The sequence below is a fragment of the Colossoma macropomum genome, unplaced genomic scaffold, assembly GCF_904425465.1.
Source record: "Colossoma macropomum unplaced genomic scaffold, Colossoma_macropomum, whole genome shotgun sequence".
NCBI classification, from domain to species: Eukaryota; Metazoa; Chordata; class Actinopteri; order Characiformes; family Serrasalmidae; genus Colossoma; species Colossoma macropomum.
Window position 1 is genome coordinate 10,884,105 of NW_023494799.1, and position 19,989 is coordinate 10,904,093.

The 19,989-nt window shown below is 39.1% G+C and overlaps 3 protein-coding genes across 4 annotated transcripts; 2 read left to right on the forward strand and 1 right to left on the reverse strand.

Annotated features, from left to right (window-relative positions):
• The first annotated feature begins 560 nt into the window (after positions 1 to 560).
• ctdspl3 (CTD (carboxy-terminal domain, RNA polymerase II, polypeptide A) small phosphatase like 3) lies at positions 561 to 7,026 on the forward strand. Of its 2 annotated transcripts, none has more exons than XM_036587236.1 (11): positions 561 to 849; positions 1,913 to 2,033; positions 2,209 to 2,328; positions 3,273 to 3,381; positions 3,579 to 3,696; positions 3,785 to 3,871; positions 3,977 to 4,039; positions 4,425 to 4,504; positions 4,613 to 4,739; positions 4,905 to 5,000; positions 5,895 to 7,026. In XM_036587236.1, the coding sequence occupies exons 1-11, from the start codon at positions 724 to 726 to the stop codon at positions 5,958 to 5,960; spliced, it is 1,113 nt and encodes a 370-aa protein (XP_036443129.1). In that variant the 5' UTR covers positions 561 to 723; the 3' UTR covers positions 5,961 to 7,026. The 2 variants fall into 2 exon arrangements, with proteins under 2 accessions (XP_036443129.1, XP_036443130.1); XM_036587237.1 differs by having other exon boundaries at positions 2,212 to 2,328.
• Positions 7,027 to 8,836: 1,810 nt separating this feature from the next.
• ndufs7 (NADH:ubiquinone oxidoreductase core subunit S7) lies at positions 8,837 to 14,355 on the forward strand. The gene is made up of 8 exons (XM_036586234.1): positions 8,837 to 8,911; positions 10,222 to 10,258; positions 10,398 to 10,466; positions 11,249 to 11,366; positions 11,466 to 11,645; positions 11,811 to 11,857; positions 13,837 to 13,925; positions 14,094 to 14,355. Exons 1-8 carry the CDS (start codon positions 8,878 to 8,880, stop codon positions 14,189 to 14,191), a joined length of 672 nt encoding a protein of 223 aa, XP_036442127.1. The 5' UTR covers positions 8,837 to 8,877; the 3' UTR covers positions 14,192 to 14,355.
• A 1,663-nt stretch (positions 14,356 to 16,018) lies between these two features.
• gamt (guanidinoacetate N-methyltransferase) lies at positions 16,019 to 19,612 on the reverse strand. Its single transcript, XM_036586233.1, has 6 exons — positions 19,349 to 19,612; positions 18,242 to 18,387; positions 16,952 to 17,015; positions 16,783 to 16,850; positions 16,556 to 16,666; positions 16,019 to 16,388 (listed from the first exon to the last, which is right to left on the reverse strand). Exons 1-6 carry the CDS (start codon positions 19,521 to 19,523, stop codon positions 16,248 to 16,250), a joined length of 705 nt encoding a protein of 234 aa, XP_036442126.1. The 5' UTR covers positions 19,524 to 19,612; the 3' UTR covers positions 16,019 to 16,247.
• Between the last annotated feature and the right edge of the window lie 377 nt (positions 19,613 to 19,989).

Below are 19,989 nucleotides of genomic sequence, written 5' to 3' on the forward strand. Positions count from 1 at the left end.
ATTGGATGGTTCCATCACTCTAGAGAGCTCAATCACTCACAGTGTTACTGTATCTTTAAAACATTTTTATTCACTGTTGGACCGATTATAGCCCACCAACCACCAATGCAATACCTGCTCAGTGGTGGTCAATAACGGAAGAAAGGGGGCTAATAGATTAATGCAGACAAACCAGATGGACTACATTATTTAATTGTAAAACTACAAAAAAACTATTATAAGTGGGCCTATTAAAATAGACAAGGAGTGCATGGTAGGTGCACTTAATAAAGTGGCCAGTAAGTGTATAACGCACCACATTATCTTGCATGTCTTTCTCTAGAACGTGTTAGAACCGTGGTCGGTTTCATTAACACCGTATTAAGCTATTTGTAACGCAGTTTCCTCTTGTTTCAATAAGATTGTCTCTTAACCCCCTACACTATTTATTGGACTTACCAACGTGATTCCTGCCTCACGTTGCTACTTTTGCATTCAAATCCCGCCCATTGGACGAACCCTTTGTCGTGATTGGCTGAAGGCCTATAGCAACACTACCGGCATATTTAAATAATTAAAAAGAGCAGGTCGAGCAGAAACTGCATGGGCCTACAGTAACAGTAGCTTAACGGCAACAACAACAACAACAACGCTGCCATCTGGGACGGCAGCAAGAGTTTTGAAGAGTTTGTTCGCTTCAGTCCTAGACTCTCATTATTAGGTAGGAACATAAGCTTCGTAAACATGAGACTTCGGTCGAGAATTGTTTCTGTTGATAACCCGTCGCCTCAACTCAACTCGCCGAGGACTCCTTGTCGTCGTCGACCGGATTTGAATCGAGTTCCGCGAATAGAGCAAAGCCGCTCTCAGGTGAGTCCGACCGAAAATAGGGGTTAAAAGTACTCATTTAGCTGTGCCTCCATTGTATAGAATGAATTATGTGTCAACGTACACGTTTGCTTATTAGCTGGTTAAGCTAGCTGGGTTTTAGGAATGGTTAGTTAGCCTGCCGTTGCTAAAGTTGTACGCTAGCTAGTTAGCTATAAAGTAACATTCGCCATCGTAGCTGACGTTAGCTAACGCGCACCTAGCTGGCTGTCTAGATCGTTATCAGGTTATATAAACTTGTGGAACTGGTGTGCTGTATTTCTGAAGGAACTAACACATTTTTCATGGTTGGATTAATGGAGCTAAGTTAGGCCTGTACCCAGAATTGTTAGCCGTTAGCCAGCCAGCTAAGTTCTGTTGAGGGGAGAGGTGGCGCTGTTTTTTGTTTTCATGAGGAAATTCTAAATTGTAAGTTAGCTACAAAGCACGGTCCCCCCGGGAATGGGAAATAAAACATGGATAACCAGGGATGGGCAGAGTTGACTAAGCTGAAGCTTAAGCTTCTTATCGCAGCTTTTTGTTTGAATTTTCCTGTTCCACCTTAAATGGCGCAGCAGTTACATTCTGCCGCCCCAGGCCCCAGCATGTAACCGCCGCACCATTTAAGGTGGAACGGTAGAGCGCAGATACTGTCACCAACATAACAATGAAGTAAACACGGTAAAGGAAGGAACTGAAGTTTAATGGCTGAAAAAGTTTATGCGTTGCCTCACAAATGTACAGATATACTTGAGTAAATATGAAAAATATAAATATAAAAAAAATCTCAAATACATATAACTGAGTAAATGTAACCTAGCTAGTTGCTACCCATCTCTGTTGATTTCATGGAACATGGTCGCTGCAGGGCGACTGAAAAATTGTATCTGTATTTCCTAGTCCATATTCATGAAGGGGCCATTATTATTCGTGTTGTACATGGTCAAGGAAAGTATCCATAGCCTTGGTCCAGTAGGTGTTTTACTTTACCCTTCTCTGGGGAAATGGCATGTTTAACAGCTCCATTTCCTCTGACTTTCTCCCTTGTGTTTGTGAATGAATGTAGGATGTGCAGGAGGTTTTGCAGGACTGCTCCAATTTGTACTGCAATGCCGTCCCAACTGCAGCAAAGCGCCCACGTCTGAAACGTGGAAGGAAGAGGGCCCTACCAGTCGAGGAGTCTAAAGGTACAATTCGTTTAGAATAAGTGTGTAATAATTTCAGCACAGTATTGAAAAATCTAAAATATTATCGTTTGAAATAGGCTGTGCCTTTCATTGTTGTTTTTTGTTTGTGAACCGAGAGTAATATTTAGTTGTAAAGCTGAGGAGAATTGACTTTTGAGTTGTGCTCCCGAATCAGCAGAATCTGATTTCAAGACGCCAGTCCGCCATCGCCGAGAGAGGCATCCCTCATCAGTCAACCCCGCTGCACGCAGCCTCTACTCTCCTGTAGTGCGTTTCCTCACTCCCACCAAAGACAGTAAGTACCCTGAATTGTGGCACACAGTCACTGAGCCTTGCATTTACTCAGTACTGGAGGTGCGTTTACAGTGCACACTGTGCATAGTGTTGTCATGTACTTTGAATGAGCCAGTGTTGCAACATCAGCTCTGAAAGAGTAAATTACATGAATCTGTGTGCTGTGTAATCCTAAATTGTATATAGTATTTAAATAGATATAAGTATATAAATAATAAGAATGCACAAAGATATCTTAGTCATATCAGTGTTGGCAGATAATTGCTTTAAAATTGTCTACATTGGACAGATGTTTACATTTGGCTAATATTTCAAACATATGTTTGATGACATTTGTTGTAGTCCAGGTGAAAACATCAGTCTGAATTTAAAAAGACTTTTCTCCCAATAAAAAAAAAAGACACTGAAGGAACAACAGGTTTCTATTAATTACAAAGCACAAAGGTGAACCCGTTGAACTGAAAATGTACTTGGAACTGTCATTGTGATGCCTGTTTAACTGAAAAATACAGTGTTTAAGAATGTGATTTTGTTGCATTTATAACATACAGAAATACATTTTATTTTTCTCTGTAATACTGAATTAATTTGATGTATTTCTGGTTTATTAATTTGATTAATGTTCATGTGTAGGCATCAGCAGATACTTAAAAATACTAGATAGAAGCATTGGCCCACAATTCCTGTATGGACGCGTCCCTGCTTTCTAATCAAGTTTTTGTTCACTAAGCAATAGCCAGAAGTGCCTCACTCAGTGTTGACATTAGTTAATGTAAACTGTTTTCTAGCAAAGTTTATATTACTGTATCTGTAACTGTACCATTGCATAAGCAACATTTTAGGCTGAGAATAATAACTGTTTTGTGCAATAATCATACTGTGGAAGGCTGTAATGTGCGAATGACCCTCCAAGTAAAAAAAAAAAATGTCTTTTCTGTATTGTAGATGAGCGGTCTAGCAGTGGTGCAGTGTTCAGCCCTGAACAGTGTGTGTTTGGCTACAGTTCCACTGGCCCACTCTCAGAAGACGAGGAGAATGATGAAGTATTCAGCCCGTAAGTCTGTGTAACATGGTGCATGGGAAAGTGCATGCATTTTTCCTTTTTTTATTTTGCTTATATATTTTTTTTCTTTCTATTCTTTTACTTATACAGTTTATACATTTGTTTCATATCTTTGGACACAAAAGGATTTTAAGAGTCTAACACTGTATAGTTCTTGCCTTCATGTAGTTTAATATGTTATCCCACAGATTCACATTCATCAAAAACATTCCAAACCAGTCACAACAGTACAGACCTGCCTCTGCTCTCCGGGACATCCCACCAAAGACAAGGAGCACACCTGCAGCCACTATGGTGCTAGATTTGGTGAGGTTTTAAAAAAACTCTATGTTTTGGATGCACAAATCTTTAAAATAGATTGTTACTGAATGCTTTACTGTTTTCTCCTGCTTAGGATGAAACACTTGTGTTCAGCTCACTTAATGTGATTGAAGATGCTGAGTACACGTTTAACACATGCTTCCAAGATCAAGAGTACAAGGTTAGTCTGTTTTATTTTGTATTCCTTTGCCTGTTTGCATACCATGCTCCATGCTGCAAGCATGTTTATTTGTAACTGTTTTTTGTGTTTTCTTTTTAATTACAGGTATATGTGGTTCTAAGGCCACATGTGAATGAGTTTCTACAAGCTATGGCAAAACATTTTGAGGTAAAATAACACGATTATTTTAAATAGATGGTGGACGTTACTAGTACAATAAATAATGTTTTTTGCAGATTGCACATTACTGACTCATTGTTACAGGTCTGGTCATAGTGGAATAGGAAGTTGCTTGCGTGGTTGCCTTTTTAGAAATGTCTGTTATTTATTTATTTATTTTTTTGCTTAATGTAACCCAGAGTTAAACTAAATGTTGACTCATGTAGTGTCAGTTGCCAACCAAACATAGTGCTAAGTAATTTTTAAATAAGCACTTTGTTTTTAACATCACACTATATTTTATCAGGTTTCAATTAAAATTCTGTCTATGAACCAGACTTGTCCTCAAAAAAAGCATTTCCTAGACATGTTTTTTTTTTTCTGTCATTTGCAGATGTTTGTTTACACCTCTGCCAAAAAAGAATATGCAGAAATGATTGTGGACATATTGGACCCCAAAAAAAAACTGTTCAGGTAAGTTGCTTGATTAATTATGTGTACAAATAATTATTAGTATGGTATAGTGTGTCGTGAGAAACCTAATTACTTGTTTTCTGTCCTTTCTCTGGAATTCTCTTGAAGGCACCGTTTGTATCAGGACGACTGTGCTTGTGTTCTCGGACACTATATTAAGGACTTGGGGGTGCTGGAAAGAGACCTTTCAAAGACAGTGATTCTGGACAATGCACCTCATACTTTCCCATACCATGTATGCTTGCTTACTCTTATTTTTGGCATCCATTGTTTTTATGTTGAGTAGTTCTCATATCCTGTAATAAGGAGCAACACTAAATCATTCAATGGAACGATTCTAAGCTTGTGAAGAAGTTTTATGAAGATGTACTCTCACAGTTATTTATTTCCTCTGCTATAGCTAATGAACATGATTCCCATAAAGAGCTGGTCTGGAGACAAAGACGACAAAGAGCTCCAGAGGCTCGTCCCTTACCTAGAAAAACTGGTCCAAGCAGTAAGTTCTCTCAGTGGCCTCTTTGCATGCGGTTGTGTATTATCTGCTGTTAATCGTTAACAGTTACTGGCCTTTGCAATACCGATATTGCCAAAGGCTGCAACATGCAAATAAGCAATGTGTTCTGCTGTCCTGGGAGCATCTTGACCGGTCACTCCAGATGAGTGATTGCCACATTACTGAATCACTACTTGCAAAGTCAGTATAGTCGTATTCCAAAAATTGGGTGCCACTGGTCAGATTACATATTTGGGGGAATTGGCGGGGAGTGGGAGTGTACAACCTTTTATAGAGAATACACTTCAACACATTTTAATAGACACTCACTTGTTTGCTTGTGTGTGTGTTTTCTTTCTTTAAGGAAACTGAATTTAACATGTTTGGGTGGGGGGTGCCAAAAATATGGCCTGTGCAGAAGTTGTGGCACATTTTATAGCAATAAATAGAGATTGGGTTAACTTGTTTTCATTTAGAAAATCAACAAGAAGTGTAGTTGGACTGGTTCAGACTTTTGCATTCGACTGTACTGCATGGTGTATCAGAATGTAATAGTTTAGGTTTGACAGTGCAACACAGAGCAACTGTGTAAGTATAGAAAATAAGAACTCTATACTAATCCTTGTGTGCATCTGTTATGTTAAGATTTTAACAGTTTAGAAATGATTCACATTCCTCTTCAGTAATAGTTCAGAGATGTTAAACAGAATGTAATGTTTTGAATGATGTTGAATGCAAAGTATAAATATACAGTAATTCAGAAATTAATAGCATACTGACCTATTTAAAATGACATTTTCAGCATTTGGAGTGCATCTTAAAGAGTAGTTGAGATTGATGAATAATTCAACAGCAATTCAGCACATTTTTAATTCCATTCTTAATTTTTTGTTACAGGACGACTTCAGGACTGTTCTGAAGAGGAGGACAGACCATTTTCACCGTTTGCTGTCTGAGGATTAAAGTTCTGAGTCCTCTTTCATGTATATATGGTTTCTTTTTTGTGTAAATAATAATAATGCTAGATGTAAATAATGGTGTCACCCTTTTCCCAGTAGATGTACATGTTTAATCCCAGTTCACTTTTGCCTGAAGACTGAATTATTTTGATTGGGTCCAGTCATTTTTTTTCCGTTCTTTTTACTATGCATGCTGAAAGGGGAATTCTGCTGACTTTCAGTTGTTAGATATGGCCATACTATGCCTTTTAAGAGAACTTCTGCAGAAATCTTAGTCTTCTCAGTAAGTAAAAACTAAAAGAGGAGTTACCTGCAGCCATTTCACCAAATCACATGACACTTCTGTGTGGTGCTTAGGAAATATGCCAGACATGTATCTGTCCAGTGTGATTGGCTCTGGTGGTGGATGTTTTATTTTCTCCATTCCAGTTGCAGAATGGCTGATGCGTTTTGAGCCATACTTGAAAGTTAAAAATTGTTGTTCCCCATTAACCCATTAATGTCCATATCTAAAATATTACATTTCTTTTGAGAACATAAGCACAAATCTGAATACTTTTTCCCTTTCAAATACTCAAACCATGTAGCTAAAAATCACTTATTAAATTGAATCTTTTGGTCACCTGGCCATTGATTATTTAACTAAACAAAATATGACATTCAAATGGAATCTGTTAGATGTTTATCTAGTGTATGACTGTACAACACTTTCCCACTTTAGACCATTTAGCACAAGATATTTTTCTATTGTATTATTTTGGACATGAATGGGTTAAGACAGTTAGATCTGAAATGTAGAAGTAATGACTCATCCAAACCACCTTCACTGAGGTTAGGTTGGTTGTATGCTTTAATTTGACAGTACGTATTAGGTTAATTTAATGCAGAATCCTTTGTCCTGATACATTTTAATAATTTTGATGTATTTATAATCTTATGTTTTTTACATGACACCTTATGTATAATACATTGTCATATTTGTACATTTTGTTCAGATACCTACTTCTAAATTGCATTCCTCAACTCTGCCACTTTCTCAAATTTTTAGAATAAAAATAAAGTAAATTTTGTGCCTGTCTGCATGTTTAGCTGTATGTTCAGGAGAGAAACCCAGTGTTTTGTTGAACAGCACCTTATCTAGTCCATCTGAAATCCTGCATTAGAGGAAGTTATCCTTATGTAGTAAAAAAGGACTGATCGGTTCCTGCAGTGGTTTGGGATGTATTTTTTAAGATAAGATTGTAAGATAAGATGTCCATTTAAAACACTTCATGCGATATAGTAAGGTCCATGCTTCTGCTTAACAGAGATTTATTTAATCCATGTAAATTTTACTTTATTTACATATCTGTAACTGGTCATCTAAGCGTTAGGAGACAAGTTGTCACTTTCATGGTGTCCATTTGAGTCTCTGACTTTTGTTACGGGTCTTAATGGACTTTTGTAATAGTTTAGCAATAAGCAATGGTGAGTAACAACTAGTTACATTTGCTCAGGTACCTTTTTGCTGGACTCTAGGTGTTGTATTTCACTTATTAACATTGGTACTAACTGTTTAATTTCATTATCTTGGTGATAGCATATGTACTGCTTTACAGTCGGTCACACCTCTGACTTTAAAGGGCCTATATAAACAACAAATATTATTTTTGTGATGTCACAGTGTCCGATTATTCACACTCAAGTTGTACAAAAAGAGCATTTCAGCTCGGCCTGCTTTTTGAATGTCAATCAAAGCCATTTAGAAGTTACTTTCATATATCAGTCTTAAAGGTACAGTTACCAAAACAGCCAGTTTAATTCTAAGTGAGAAAGAGGGGCTGGAAAATGACTGTAAAAATAAATTATAACTGTTTTTGATGATAGCTGGGATAGGCTCCAGTACCCCACCGCGACCCAGAAGGATAAGCGGTTTAGATGATGTATGTGTGTGTGTGTGTGTGTGTGTGTGTGTGTGTGTGTGTGTTTGATGATGTACAAAACCGTACAAAGTGGAATTCAGGGGAAAACAATAAAATATAAGAAAAATCTAAAATATGGGCTCTTCAAAGCTTCAGCTTTTTATGAGAATAATAGTGCCTAACAAACATATGGCTCTATGCTGATAGATGCTGGATGTACTAAGATATTCCTCTGTTGTTGTATTTCTATAGAGAATACATAATTAAAAAAAATAAGAAAATCGATTTAACGAACTATTTTCTTACATCCAGCGTGCATCAGCGGGGAATCTTAGGTGTGTTTATTCTTTTGATGCTGCACTTCTACTCAAGTTGTTGATTCCTTAAAAACGTACTTTCTTTAAAAAATACTTTCACTTTTACTTGACTCGTTTTACCGAAGAAACAGTAGTTCAGTACTTTTTAGGCTTGGGCTACGGACTGTGGTTGATAATAATAATAATAATAATAATAATTTTACAAATTAATGATACTTCCTCGCAATAATTTCCCATTCCCTTGCAATGATTTTGCGTTCCCTTTCGAATGAAGTGCATTTTGCGAGGGAATGCGAAACGTTTGCGAAGGAATAAACGAACATAATGCCGTTGCAAAATCTTTTTTTTCCACTTTGCCTGATAACAGTCTTTCCACTTCAGCCGATCTCCCTCCGTGTTCGGGCGCCGCCGTTTTCATCTGAAAATAAACGCCGAATCTCGAATGGCTCCCTACTCCCTATATAGTGCACTATGTGAGATATGAAGTTTTGGCTTCTTCCCCCAAATAGTGCTCCATATGTCCAGTAGGGATTTGTGTAGACGTGGCTGGATCCCAAATGGGTTTTTTTTGCATATACACTGTCCGGGGGCAAAAGCCATCATTTTTAGACTTACGTAGTGCACTACGTAGGGAGCAGGGAGTAGGGAGCCATTCGAGATTCGGCCATAATCCCTGTAAGAGGATGAAGAACCTTAGCACCGGATGTTTCGTTATGCAGCCATGGCGGCCCTGGTTGGTGAGTGTCGTCAGAAATAAGTGGTGTTTTGTAAATCTCAGAAATGTAGCTGCACGATTTGTAACGCAGTATGGTCAAGAATTAAGTTTACTACGCGTTAGTTTATCAAGCTCTGGCGTCGTTTCGGCTCAGCGGGTTGTGCTATCGGAGATTTTGTTCACTGACCTTGTTAGCCGACTAACGGCTAGCAGAGCCACAGAGACCGCTGTAGGAGAAACAGCCGAGCTGAGCGCTTCACTAAAACACCATTCACACAGACACAGCTCTTCAGTTTGTGGCATTTATGTGGGATTAGTATTTCACGCTGCAGTCACGCTAAAACATTGCTGTTTCTCTGCGTTATTGCTTGGGCACATATTAACCTAGTTTGGTATTATAAACAGGTGCAGGACATGGGGTGATGATTTTGTTAGCTTGTAACGGCAGAAAGGCAAGATTTTGTAAGGGCGGATAAACTAGTGGAGTGTCTTTAAATGCTCAGACATGCATAAGCACAAAGCCTGCTTTGGTGTGAATGTAATCAGCTCGGTTGTGTAAACAGCTTTTCTTCTAATCACAAGTAACGAGCGACTAAGTTAGGCTGCTACTGTAAAACTTAACTTTTCTAGACTATTAGTTGCACGAATGACACAAAAAACTCACAAGGCTTCAACTGTTGTTATAACTTTGTTACCCAGAAAATGCAGCTCAAAATGCTTCACAGTATGTTCAAATAATGTGTGTATAAACAATGCAAAGAACACAATGTATGGCTAAACAATACATACAATTAAAAGAATGCTGTTTAATAAAGTTAAAGATAAAATGCAAAAGGAGTATTAAAACAGAAAATCAAGTAGTTCATGAAACTATCACTGTTGTCATTATTGTAAAATCAGTTTTGTTGCAGATGTATAATGTTTCAGTGCTGTTAGTCATAGAAAATGAAAAATTGTTATGTGTCCAGGATGATGAACAGCACTGTAGATGTTTTTCTCGGTGTCTGAAAAAGCTGTAGAAATCAGAAATAATGCACCATACATCATGACTGTCAGGAAAACCTTTTATCTTCAAAACAGTAACTTTCAGTTTAAATGTAAGTTAATGCTACAAGATTTTATTCAGAGTTATTTTGGACCATTTCTGTTAGTCAGTTTGTCATTAAATAAATGGAGATGCATGGTTTTGTTGGTGTCGGACAAACATTACTGGGTAAAGAGTTCCCACACAGCTGCTTCAGCAGTATTTTTGTGTTTCATCCTTTATTCAGTTAATGTGCCCTTGCTGTCCATCACTTGTCTGTTGGTAACTGTCATGTTGTCCTCTTTCAGCTCCTCGCCTTGCCACACTTGGCTCCTATTCCGTAAGGTAAGATTTAGCAGGTGCCTGTACCAGGTACTTTTCAAAACATTACGAAAGCTTTGCTTACATCTAAAGGGATAACTCTTTTTGATGTTTAAATGAAAACTGATATTCAGATTTTAATAAAACAGTGTTTTTGTTGCAGACCGATTTCATTATTTGCTGCTCAGAACAAAGTTGTATTCAAGAACAAGAAGGATGAAGATGCTAAAAGGTACAAATAAGTTATAATCTTGTGCATGTATATAGTCATTTCAAAGAGGGACGTTCTGCATAGTTAAATTTGAATTAAATGAAATATTGTGTTGGCTATTGAAATTATGATTTAACAAATTTCAGTGGAACAAAGGACACATATTGTGAATATTTTAGGCCGTAAATGCTTAAAAGAGATAATAAAGTAGGCTCACATTGAGTAGATAATGCTACTTTAGAGGTCTGTGTAGGGACTGATATTTTTTTGGTTTTTTATTTTTTATTATTATTTTTTTTAGTTCTGCTCCTGCAAGAGTTCATTCTGCTCCCGGCCACTCCTGCAGAAAATCTGCACAGATCGTCCCATTCTTGCCTGCCACCTAAACTTTTTTTTTCCCGCTCCTGTCCGCAGTCCTGTATAGCTAGTTTCCATTTGTGTTAAATATGAATTAAAATGACTGCCGCATATCAGACTTACTTGTAGTCAGGTTTGTTGTCCTTTATTTACTTTTTATAAAAAGTACTTTTTCACAGATGTGGCCATGTGACAGTCTCTGCTGTTTCTGCAGCCTGCAAGAAAGCGACTGCCTTGTTGTTAGTGTGAATGGTTGTACCGTGTATGTGTTGTACCGCTCCTGTCCAAACTGTGCTGGTTACCCACCAACTCCCGTGCACTACATTAAACAGTTAGTCCTGCGCTGCAAGATATTGTGATGCAGACCTATACTTTAAACCCTGTAGAGATGCTGCTTCAGGAGTCTTGTGAGCTGTAACAACAACTGTTTATCCTGTCTGTTCCAGCCTGGTTCCATTCAGAGGGAAAAGCACGGCCGTGGCAGCCAAGCCAGCCTCAGCGGTCAGCAGCAAGGGTGAATATGTCATCACCAAGCTTGATGACCTGGTGAACTGGGCACGCAGAGTATGTACTGTGTTTTTCCACTGCTGATGTTGGCCCTGATGTGCTGATGTTTTAGGCAAACTAACCAAACTTTGTGAATGTGTTTCTGTCACATCTTAGAGCTCCTTGTGGCCCATGACGTTTGGCCTGGCATGTTGTGCCGTGGAGATGATGCACATGGCTGCACCTCGCTATGACATGGACCGTTTTGGTGTTGTGTTCAGAGCTAGTCCTAGACAGGCGGACGTCATGATCGTTGCTGGAACACTGACGAATAAGATGGCTCCTGCTCTGCGGAAGGTACAGCATTGGTGGTGGTTTTATGGACGATTGTACAAACGGCTCACAGTTATGGTAGCATAGTGTAACTACACTCGAATGCCTTGTATAGTACACAATGACTGTGTGGTTGTAGTGGGGTATTTTGAGATTAATTGTGCCAGTAATGTCTTTCTGTTGTGATAGGTGTATGATCAGATGCCTGAGCCAAGATATGTCATTTCTATGGGAAGGTAAAGAAAATTTGTTTTTTATTATCGATGCACGGATATGGGAATCCTGGATCCCAATGCCAATAAACAGTGTTTTTCATGTATATATCTGATGATGTTGATTCTGATACATAAACATTTATAAAATGTAGAAAATGAGAATACGTCTATCTAGAGTATTTTAGTGTAGTAGTAGTAGTAGTATTACAGATAAATATAAAAATAACAAATGCAGAAAAACGAACAATATGCAGACATTTTTGCACAAACGTTCTGCTCTTCCATAGTTCAATAAATGCGTCATCAAATGTTGGTTTGCAATATTGGTCAACTCTAAACACCTGTCCGATGCCTTTTTTTAGGCATGATTCATGTATAGCATCCCTAGTGTTTAGTCTCCTAACTCCTTATCTCCTTATTTAGATTCTGAGGTTTCTGACCTGCTTGTATAACACACAATACTTGTGTTTTGTACACCGATCAGGCATAACATTATGACCACCTCCTTGTTTCTATGCTCATTGTCTATTTTATCAGCTCCACTTACTATATAGGTGCATTTTGTAGTTCTACAATTACAGACTGTAGTCCATCTGTTTCTCTGCATACTTTGTCAGCCCCCTTTTACCCTGTTCTTCAGTGGTCAGGACCCCCATGGACCCTCACAGAGCACGTACTATTTGGGTGGTGGATCATTCTCAGCACTGTGGGAACACTGATGTGGAGGTGGTGTGTTAGTGTGTGTTGCGCTGGTCTGAGTGGATCAAACACAGCAGTGCTGCTGGAGTTTTTAAAAACACCTCAGTGTCACTGCTGGACTGAGAATAGTCCACCAATCAAAAATATCCAGCCAACAGCGTCCTGTGGTCAGCGTCCTGCGACCACTGATGAAGGACTAGAGGATTACCAGCACAAACTGCAGCAGCAGATGAGCTATCGTCTCTGACTTTACATCTACAAGGTGGACTGACAAGGTAGGAGTGTCTAATAGAGTGGACAGTGAGTGGACACAGTGTTTAAAAACTCCAGCAGCACTGCTGTGTCTGATCCACTCCTACCAGCACAACACACACTAACATAGTACCTGCTCTGAGTGTGTCCATGGGGGTCCTGACCACTGAAGAACAGGGTAAAAAGGGGCTAAAAAAGTATGCAGAGAAACAGATGGACTACAGTCTGTAATTGTAGAACTACAATAGTGCACCTATATAGTAAGTGGAGCTGATAAAATAGACAATGAGGTGGTCATAATATTATGCCTGATCGGTGTATAGTAGAGAGCTGAGTGGTTGTTGGCGATTCTCATTATTCTAATGCAGCATGTTCAGTACCAAAGGTATTTTGTTTTTATTGAACATTTAAAAGAATTATTGATGGGCATCAGATGATTCTGTCACTGCTCTTCTTGGAAATGACCATTGCTGTTTGTGCAGATGGCACAAAAATTCTCTTGCCGTGCCACAAGTTTATCTGGAATGGCAAACATTATGTACACAACATTGACTTTTCCTTGTCTTATAATCAGATACTGTACATTTAATCCCCATGATTATTGAGTCTGTCAGGGGTTAGACTCACAAATCTCACAAATTTCACTAGAATGCATTTTGACACAAAGCTTATTGTTGCAATAATAACTTATCTCCAAATCTTGATCATTGATGCCTACTTATAAAAACAATGACTGGATAAAATCTTTACTCTTTTTCTGCAAATAAATCATTACCCCTTTGTTTGGGATCATTGTTTAGAGCTTGTGGTGCCTCAGTAAATGCTTTCAGAAGTATTTCACACTCACAGCCTACTGCAGATTAAACTTCTAAGTCTGACAGTTATTTGAGTAAACCTTGAACACTGGCAAGTGATTGTCACATTTGAGACATACTTAGACCTACTAATCACACTATCTTTAAGTGCTTGGAATTGCTTTTCATTTGTTTTATTGTACAGGTTAATGAAATAGTGTCTTATGATAAATGTGGGTTTTTTTTGTCTTGTAGTTGTGCTAATGGTGGAGGCTACTATCACTACTCCTACTCAGTGGTCAGAGGCTGTGACAGAATTGTCCCTGTGGACATTTATGTTCCGGGTACGTATCACTTAAAATTTTGTTCTTTTTAACCTACTGTATCACTGCAATGTGCTCTTTATGCTGGCTTGAATACTGTCAAAAACGTAAATATATTTGCTGGAGAAAAATTCTACCTGCAGTTAAATGAGACTGACTTTTCTTTTTCCTGACCGTCTTTCCCTGAAGGCTGCCCACCCACTGCAGAGGCTCTGCTTTATGGAACACTGCAGTTACAGAGGAAAATTAAGCGGGAAAAGAAAATGCGAATTTGGTATCGGAAGTGAGGTGTGTCTGGTTGTTGGTATCGCAAGTGATGCGTGTCTGGCTGTTGTAAATGTTTTATTTAACGGTGGTCGTTTGTTGTACTTGGAAGATCTTCTCAGGAGTTGCTCTGGATTGAGCTCTATCTCCTCCTCTTCATAGTTACAATAAAAGACTATGCATTGTATCAATAGTCTGTTGATTGTGTTGGATGCATTTCTTAGAATTAGTTTATCTTCTCTGAGACAACATAGAAACTGTAGAATGTTTGACCCAGTTTTGGATGAGACAAACTGTACTCAGAGCTAGAATTCCTGGTTTTCTCCCAATGGAATTTAAGGTAGGCTTTCCTATTCCCATTTTGCGCCACCAGTTGGGGAGGTCAAAGGCAGCATATCCTTTTCACTGAATATTTAATGAATTCTGTGCCTCAAAACACTGGTGAATACTAAGAAAACTACCAGATGTGTTACACAGACAGCCACAGCTGGCTATGAGGGCCCCCTGAGAAAATAATTCAAGCCAAATAACATTTCATGTTGGTAATAGAAGGTCAGCTTTTGCGCAAACAGTGACTTTAGAAATAATTATATATGTGAAGGTCAGATACATCTTTAAATTAGCTATAAAAATTGCGACAATAAAATGCTTGCATAAGGTTGGCTTTCTTTTTAAAGCATATTTATGTAGGATTGTTGGGGCCATATTTAAGGTTATACAGTGTTATAAAATAAAAAATAATAATAATAATAATAATTTGGGGTGCCCAAACGTTGTGTCTTGGGGAGCATAAAAAGTAATGTATTCGTGGTGGGCCAAGAGCTAAAACAGCAACGAACAATGCAATGTAGAAGGTAGGCAGGTTTCAAAGAGTTTTTAAAAACACATTTAATAAAATTACACTTAAACTTATAATAACTTATAACTTACAGTGTAAAAATGTTTCTTTCATGCCAAATCAAACATCCTCATGGGCTAACTGTGGTCAGCCCTGCTATAGATACACTGTAGGCTACTTGTCAAATTCATAAAAATCTGCTGAGCATTTGTTTCTACAGTTATGAATGCCATGAGTGCACTGACCGGACCGTAAAATATAACAGCTGTCACTGTCCAAATACAACTGTTACCAGCTGTTATCAAAAGTGGCCAGTGCCGTAAGCAAAAGGAAAAAATGAATAAGTAATGCATTTCCTTCTTAATGTTGCCTCTTTTTTGTGTTTTGTGCCAGATTTTTGGTGATCCATTATGAGGTTTTAAAGTAAGGCTTGGTCATAAAATAATGATCTTATTTTTTGTTTCCCAGCCAGAGATAAAAACGCGCACTAGTAACTAGGTCTGCACAACATAAGGCTCCTTAATCATTATTGACAGTGACCTTTACTTTACAGGAACTGCCGAAGTGTGCACGTTGAGGGTTTATTAATGTTTTCAGTGCAATGGAAGGTATGTTGTAGGATTTGTGTTCTCTAGAGCCAGAATCCAACACATTTTAGCGTTTTTTTCTACTCAAACACCTACTAAACCCGGTAATTAACTGATGAGTTGAATCAGGTGTTTTGAGCAGGAAAGCTACCAAACTGGTGGTCACTGGCTTTCCACTGCTAGAGCGATATCCCCATATGGGAATAGTTTATTTGGGTAGATTTTTGTTTTTCAGTATAGCAGTATTTCTTGCAAAAATCCAAAATATAAGAGTGTAACTTCCTCAATATCTTTCATCCGTAATATCTTTGATTTATTTGGGTTCTTAAGACTACATGAAACTGTTAAAGTGTTGATTTTTGACACAGATCATGCTTGTCGCCTCGTACCTTAGCTGGCATAATCCTTTAATGAAATAAGCATGATTACATAGTGTTGTACTCTTTATTTTGTTATACACATTTCATGGGCTCCACCAAAATATTTGGATTATACAACAAATTATTTATATATATAAAGGTTTATGTTTTTTGTTATAAAACATGTGCTGCAATTTTAAGTTAAAATAGATCAGATAATCAACATTTTTGACAACCGTTGAAAGACAGAAGGCACAGGAAAATGGTCAGGAAGACTGAAGCTTGGATGTGTAGCTTATTCTTTGAGGATAGTTGGTGTGATCATTTTGTTGAAGGAATAGTATTTGCATTCACTTGGTGGACTGATGTCCATCAGTGTGGTGCTAATGTTTTCCTTTTTGAAGCCGGCTTCCAGCAGCTGAGGCACCTGTGTTTCCTGGAAAAGAAGCGCCATAAAAATATTGGATTATCACAGTTATCTCCTTCTTCATGTCAGGTTAGCGTTGGGTAGTGGGGCTGCGTGATATTTAGAAAAATAGTGTCTATTGTGCAGCTCTATGCTGTAATATGAGATTATTATTAGTTTTAAATCTCATCACTTACCTGGAACATTTTGTCGATGTCGTTGTATTTAGATTTGAGGAGCTCACCCCAGGAAGTAAGGTTGCAATAGGTGAGGACACCACCAGGCTTCAGCAGTCTCTTAGAATGGGCCTGAAATAAAAAAAGGAAAAGAGTGATGTGCATGCCATCTCATTTACTCTTTTTGTTCAATTTACTTTCATTTTTATTGTGTCTACCACACATTAAGCTAAACAGCATCAACATACCTTAATGAAGTTAAACTGGTGAGTGTGCCACGTGTCCTCTGACAGTGGATATGTGTCGTAAAGGATTCCTGTAACAAAATGGCAAATAAGCATGTTTCACCTCTGGTGTTGATGCAAAAAAATGGGAAAAAGGCATAAAAATTCCCTCTTAAGATGAGATTTATCTAACCATCAAAGTGACTGTCAGGCAGGGTGGGCACGACTTCTTCCCACAGGCCTTTGAGGGGGACAACCTGTAAGAGTGAAAGTACCACAGCTAATTACACACTAGCTAATTACACATTAGTACATTGTTTATAACATATTACCAGAGCAATAATTGATTATGACAGCAGGGGTGTTATGTATAACATGAAGCAGACAAAAATACGATACAATATAATAAACTGATGTTCAATAAACAATTTCCATGCTGGTGCAGACTCGTGAAACTGGTCACTGTTTCTTTTCCCATCTGCTGTGCTGTGCTATCAGAACCAGGAAATACCAAAGAAAACTACTCACAAGAGTGGCCAACTGCTAGCAGCCTAATACCTACACACACCACCACCACCACCACAAAACATGTTAGATTCCGGCTGTCACTCCATCACAATTCTCTCGACATTGTGCTCACAATCAAACCTGTACTGAGGTGTTTGGATCTGTAGATCACTAGCTAGCTAAGTTAGCCAAAAGAGAAGAGCTGGCTAGCGTTAGCTTAGCTAGGAGGTTACAGCTCCAAAAACCACAAAATAGATTTGGTTTTGGCTCTCTATCCTACCACCAGCCGCTCTACTTCGCTTCCTCAGTTTTGAGTCATTATTATCTAAACATTTGTCAGTTAAGCTTTCGTTAGTCAGAATCTGACCTGCTCTGTGGTAAGCAGAGCTGGCAGCATGCTAGCTAAGCTAATACTAACCAACTACTCTCTCCTCTTAGCATTGGTTAACATTTATAAATTGGTGATACGTTGAAGCGCTAACGTTTATTGAACAGTGGATTTTAAGTCGTGCACTGCTTTTATTTGCCGTCCATATAAGCGAACTGAACTTATTTGATTGTTTTCAGGTTTCAAGATAACGCAGCAGGATTTGGGGGCAATATCGACATGAACATAGAACCAATCAGTGAATAGCTACATTGTTATGTCATCCCACTGAACGGTTCTGTGGCCCTGAGTACGGTTAACTAACCATGTCGAGAAAATCGCGCTGAGCCCAGTTTTTAAGCGTTCCGTGTCAAACCGTGGCTGTGTGGAAATGCCACTGGAAAGGTTACCCTCCTACACTTCTGCTCAGAAACGTTTGGCCCTGCAGTATAAAAGAGGCCTTTCATTCTAAAGGATAAAGAAAGGCTGGGAAATGGATTACGATACCTGTAGGACATGGGTCCCTGAGTGGACGTGTTGCCACATGTGTGTGTATACCAAGTATTTTATAACAGCTTCAAAAGTGTCTCAAGCCGATTTTTTTCTTACTTTGTGTGGCTGAGCCTTGGCCCATTCCAGCAGCCTCTGGTAAACGCCGTCATTGCACTCAATAATCCAGTGTTCCTGAATGGGGAAAGATTCCACCTTGGTGGCGGCTATAGCCATTCCAAAGCCAATCTCGAGGACTCGTCCACCTAAAGGAAAGGAAAAAGGGGGACATGCACATCATTCATACATATGACGAATGCAGTTTGTGCTTTTTTCAAATACAGATATTTGATTTGAATGCCTCCACAGTTTCAGCCTAGCCATTTGAGAGTGGTCACGCCTGGGAGATGGTGTTTCAGAGAAGAGTAAAAATAGAGCGCTGAAATAGTAAACAGAGGTCCTCTACCCCACCCATTTGGAATGAATGGGATCTGGGGGGACCCTTACTGCAAACCATTACTGCAGTAGTGCTAAACCTTATAAAACTGCAGGATAATAAACTGTTTAAACCGATTTTTGTCAAGACTGTTCTATGTTAGACTGTGAATTATGTATGTGTCAGATGACGACAGCCTGATAAAAGTGGTTATGCTTCACTTGTTAGAGCTGGTAGTCCCATATTAACCCACTGGATGGGAATTTAACACCTGTGTCCTCTGACCAAGGCCAACCTTTACACTCTGGTCATGGTACACCAACGTCACTGCGATAAACTCGACCACTTTTGGGTCCAAGTTTTGTCCTAAAAAACATTGTGGATGTTCCAGAGATTTCTACATGCACAGTCTGTCTGCAAAACTGCGGCTTATTCGAGAGCTTCTAATAGGACGCGGGGCAATAGCGAGCCCTGTTAGCCACATTAGCTCTGTGTAATGGTTGAAAACTTTCTAAAGTTCCTGACGCTTGCAGACAGTGAACGTTAGCTGTTAGCCTCTGGGTGGAATTTTCCATTCTACCTTAAGGAGTAGGCGCCAGAGCGCATCTGCTGCACGTTTTAAGGTGGAACGGAAAATTTGTGAATGTGCCAACTTAAGCCGCATAAATCAGATACACAATCCTAGCCTGCACACTCCTGTTTTACGCCGTGTATGCTACTGTATCAAAACCAAACAGTGCTTTAAACTGAAACCCCTGCTCCATTTGTTCCCTTATACTGTTTCTTTTTACCTTTAGATGCAGCTACAGTGGCCAGAGAGTGCATGTAGGGGGTCTCCCAGCGCTCCATAACGGGTTTCCCCAAAATCTCCAGGTGCGTGTCGGACTCATTGTAGTCGGCGCTCGCGTCGTGCCAGCCGGGTTTGCAGTCTTCTCCTTTGGAGAAAATGGGCTGTGCGGTGGTCATGGCTGCTTTAATGCTAATATTAGTCTTGGGGAGGGGAAGCTGTTGTGGTGTGCCCAGGCTCAGTGGCCGAAAGAGACCGCTGCGGTTAGAAGCCGGTGTTATATATTGAAAGAAGTGCTGATTATGCAAGACGCCGCGAAGTGGTAAACGTGCACTTCAGCTAGGCCTCCTTGATAAGGAGCATTGCCCTGAGGAGAAGGAGGGGAGGGGGGTCACAGAGCTGGGGCAGCTGCAGCAACACGGCTACTCTCAACGTGGCTATATGCTTTCCGTACTACGCCTTGAATTACCTTTGTTTCATGGATTTATCATTTAATTTATTCATTGAATGGAGACCTCTTGGCCTGTGTAGGTATTAAAGCTGTCAGGTTTCTATGTTTGATGTAGTCAAAGATAAACAAGTGGCTTCTGCAGACTAGCTATAGTGCACTTTTACTTACAGGTCATTGTCATATTCATCATGTAA

Coding starts and splice junctions, on each gene's coding strand:
- gamt (XM_036586233.1), bottom strand. CDS start 19,523: ATGACCACCGCACAGCCCATTTTCTCCAAAGGAGAAGACTGCAAACCC. Junction 18,388..19,348: donor CACTGTAGCTGCATCTAAAG/GTAAAAAGAAAC, acceptor CCTTTCCTTTAG/GTGGACGAGTCCTCGAGATT. Junction 16,389..16,555: donor ACATCGACAAAATGTTCCAG/GTAAGTGATGAG, acceptor CTTCTTTTCCAG/GAAACACAGGTGCCTCAGCT.
- ctdspl3 (XM_036587236.1), top strand. CDS start 724: ATGAGACTTCGGTCGAGAATTGTTTCTGTTGATAACCCGTCGCCTCAA. Junction 850..1,912: donor TAGAGCAAAGCCGCTCTCAG/GTGAGTCCGACC, acceptor GAATGAATGTAG/GATGTGCAGGAGGTTTTGCA. Junction 3,697..3,784: donor CCACTATGGTGCTAGATTTG/GTGAGGTTTTAA, acceptor TCTCCTGCTTAG/GATGAAACACTTGTGTTCAG.
- ndufs7 (XM_036586234.1), top strand. CDS start 8,878: ATGTTTCGTTATGCAGCCATGGCGGCCCTGGTTG. Junction 10,467..11,248: donor AAGGATGAAGATGCTAAAAG/GTACAAATAAGT, acceptor TGTCTGTTCCAG/CCTGGTTCCATTCAGAGGGA. Junction 11,367..11,465: donor TGGTGAACTGGGCACGCAGA/GTATGTACTGTG, acceptor GTCACATCTTAG/AGCTCCTTGTGGCCCATGAC.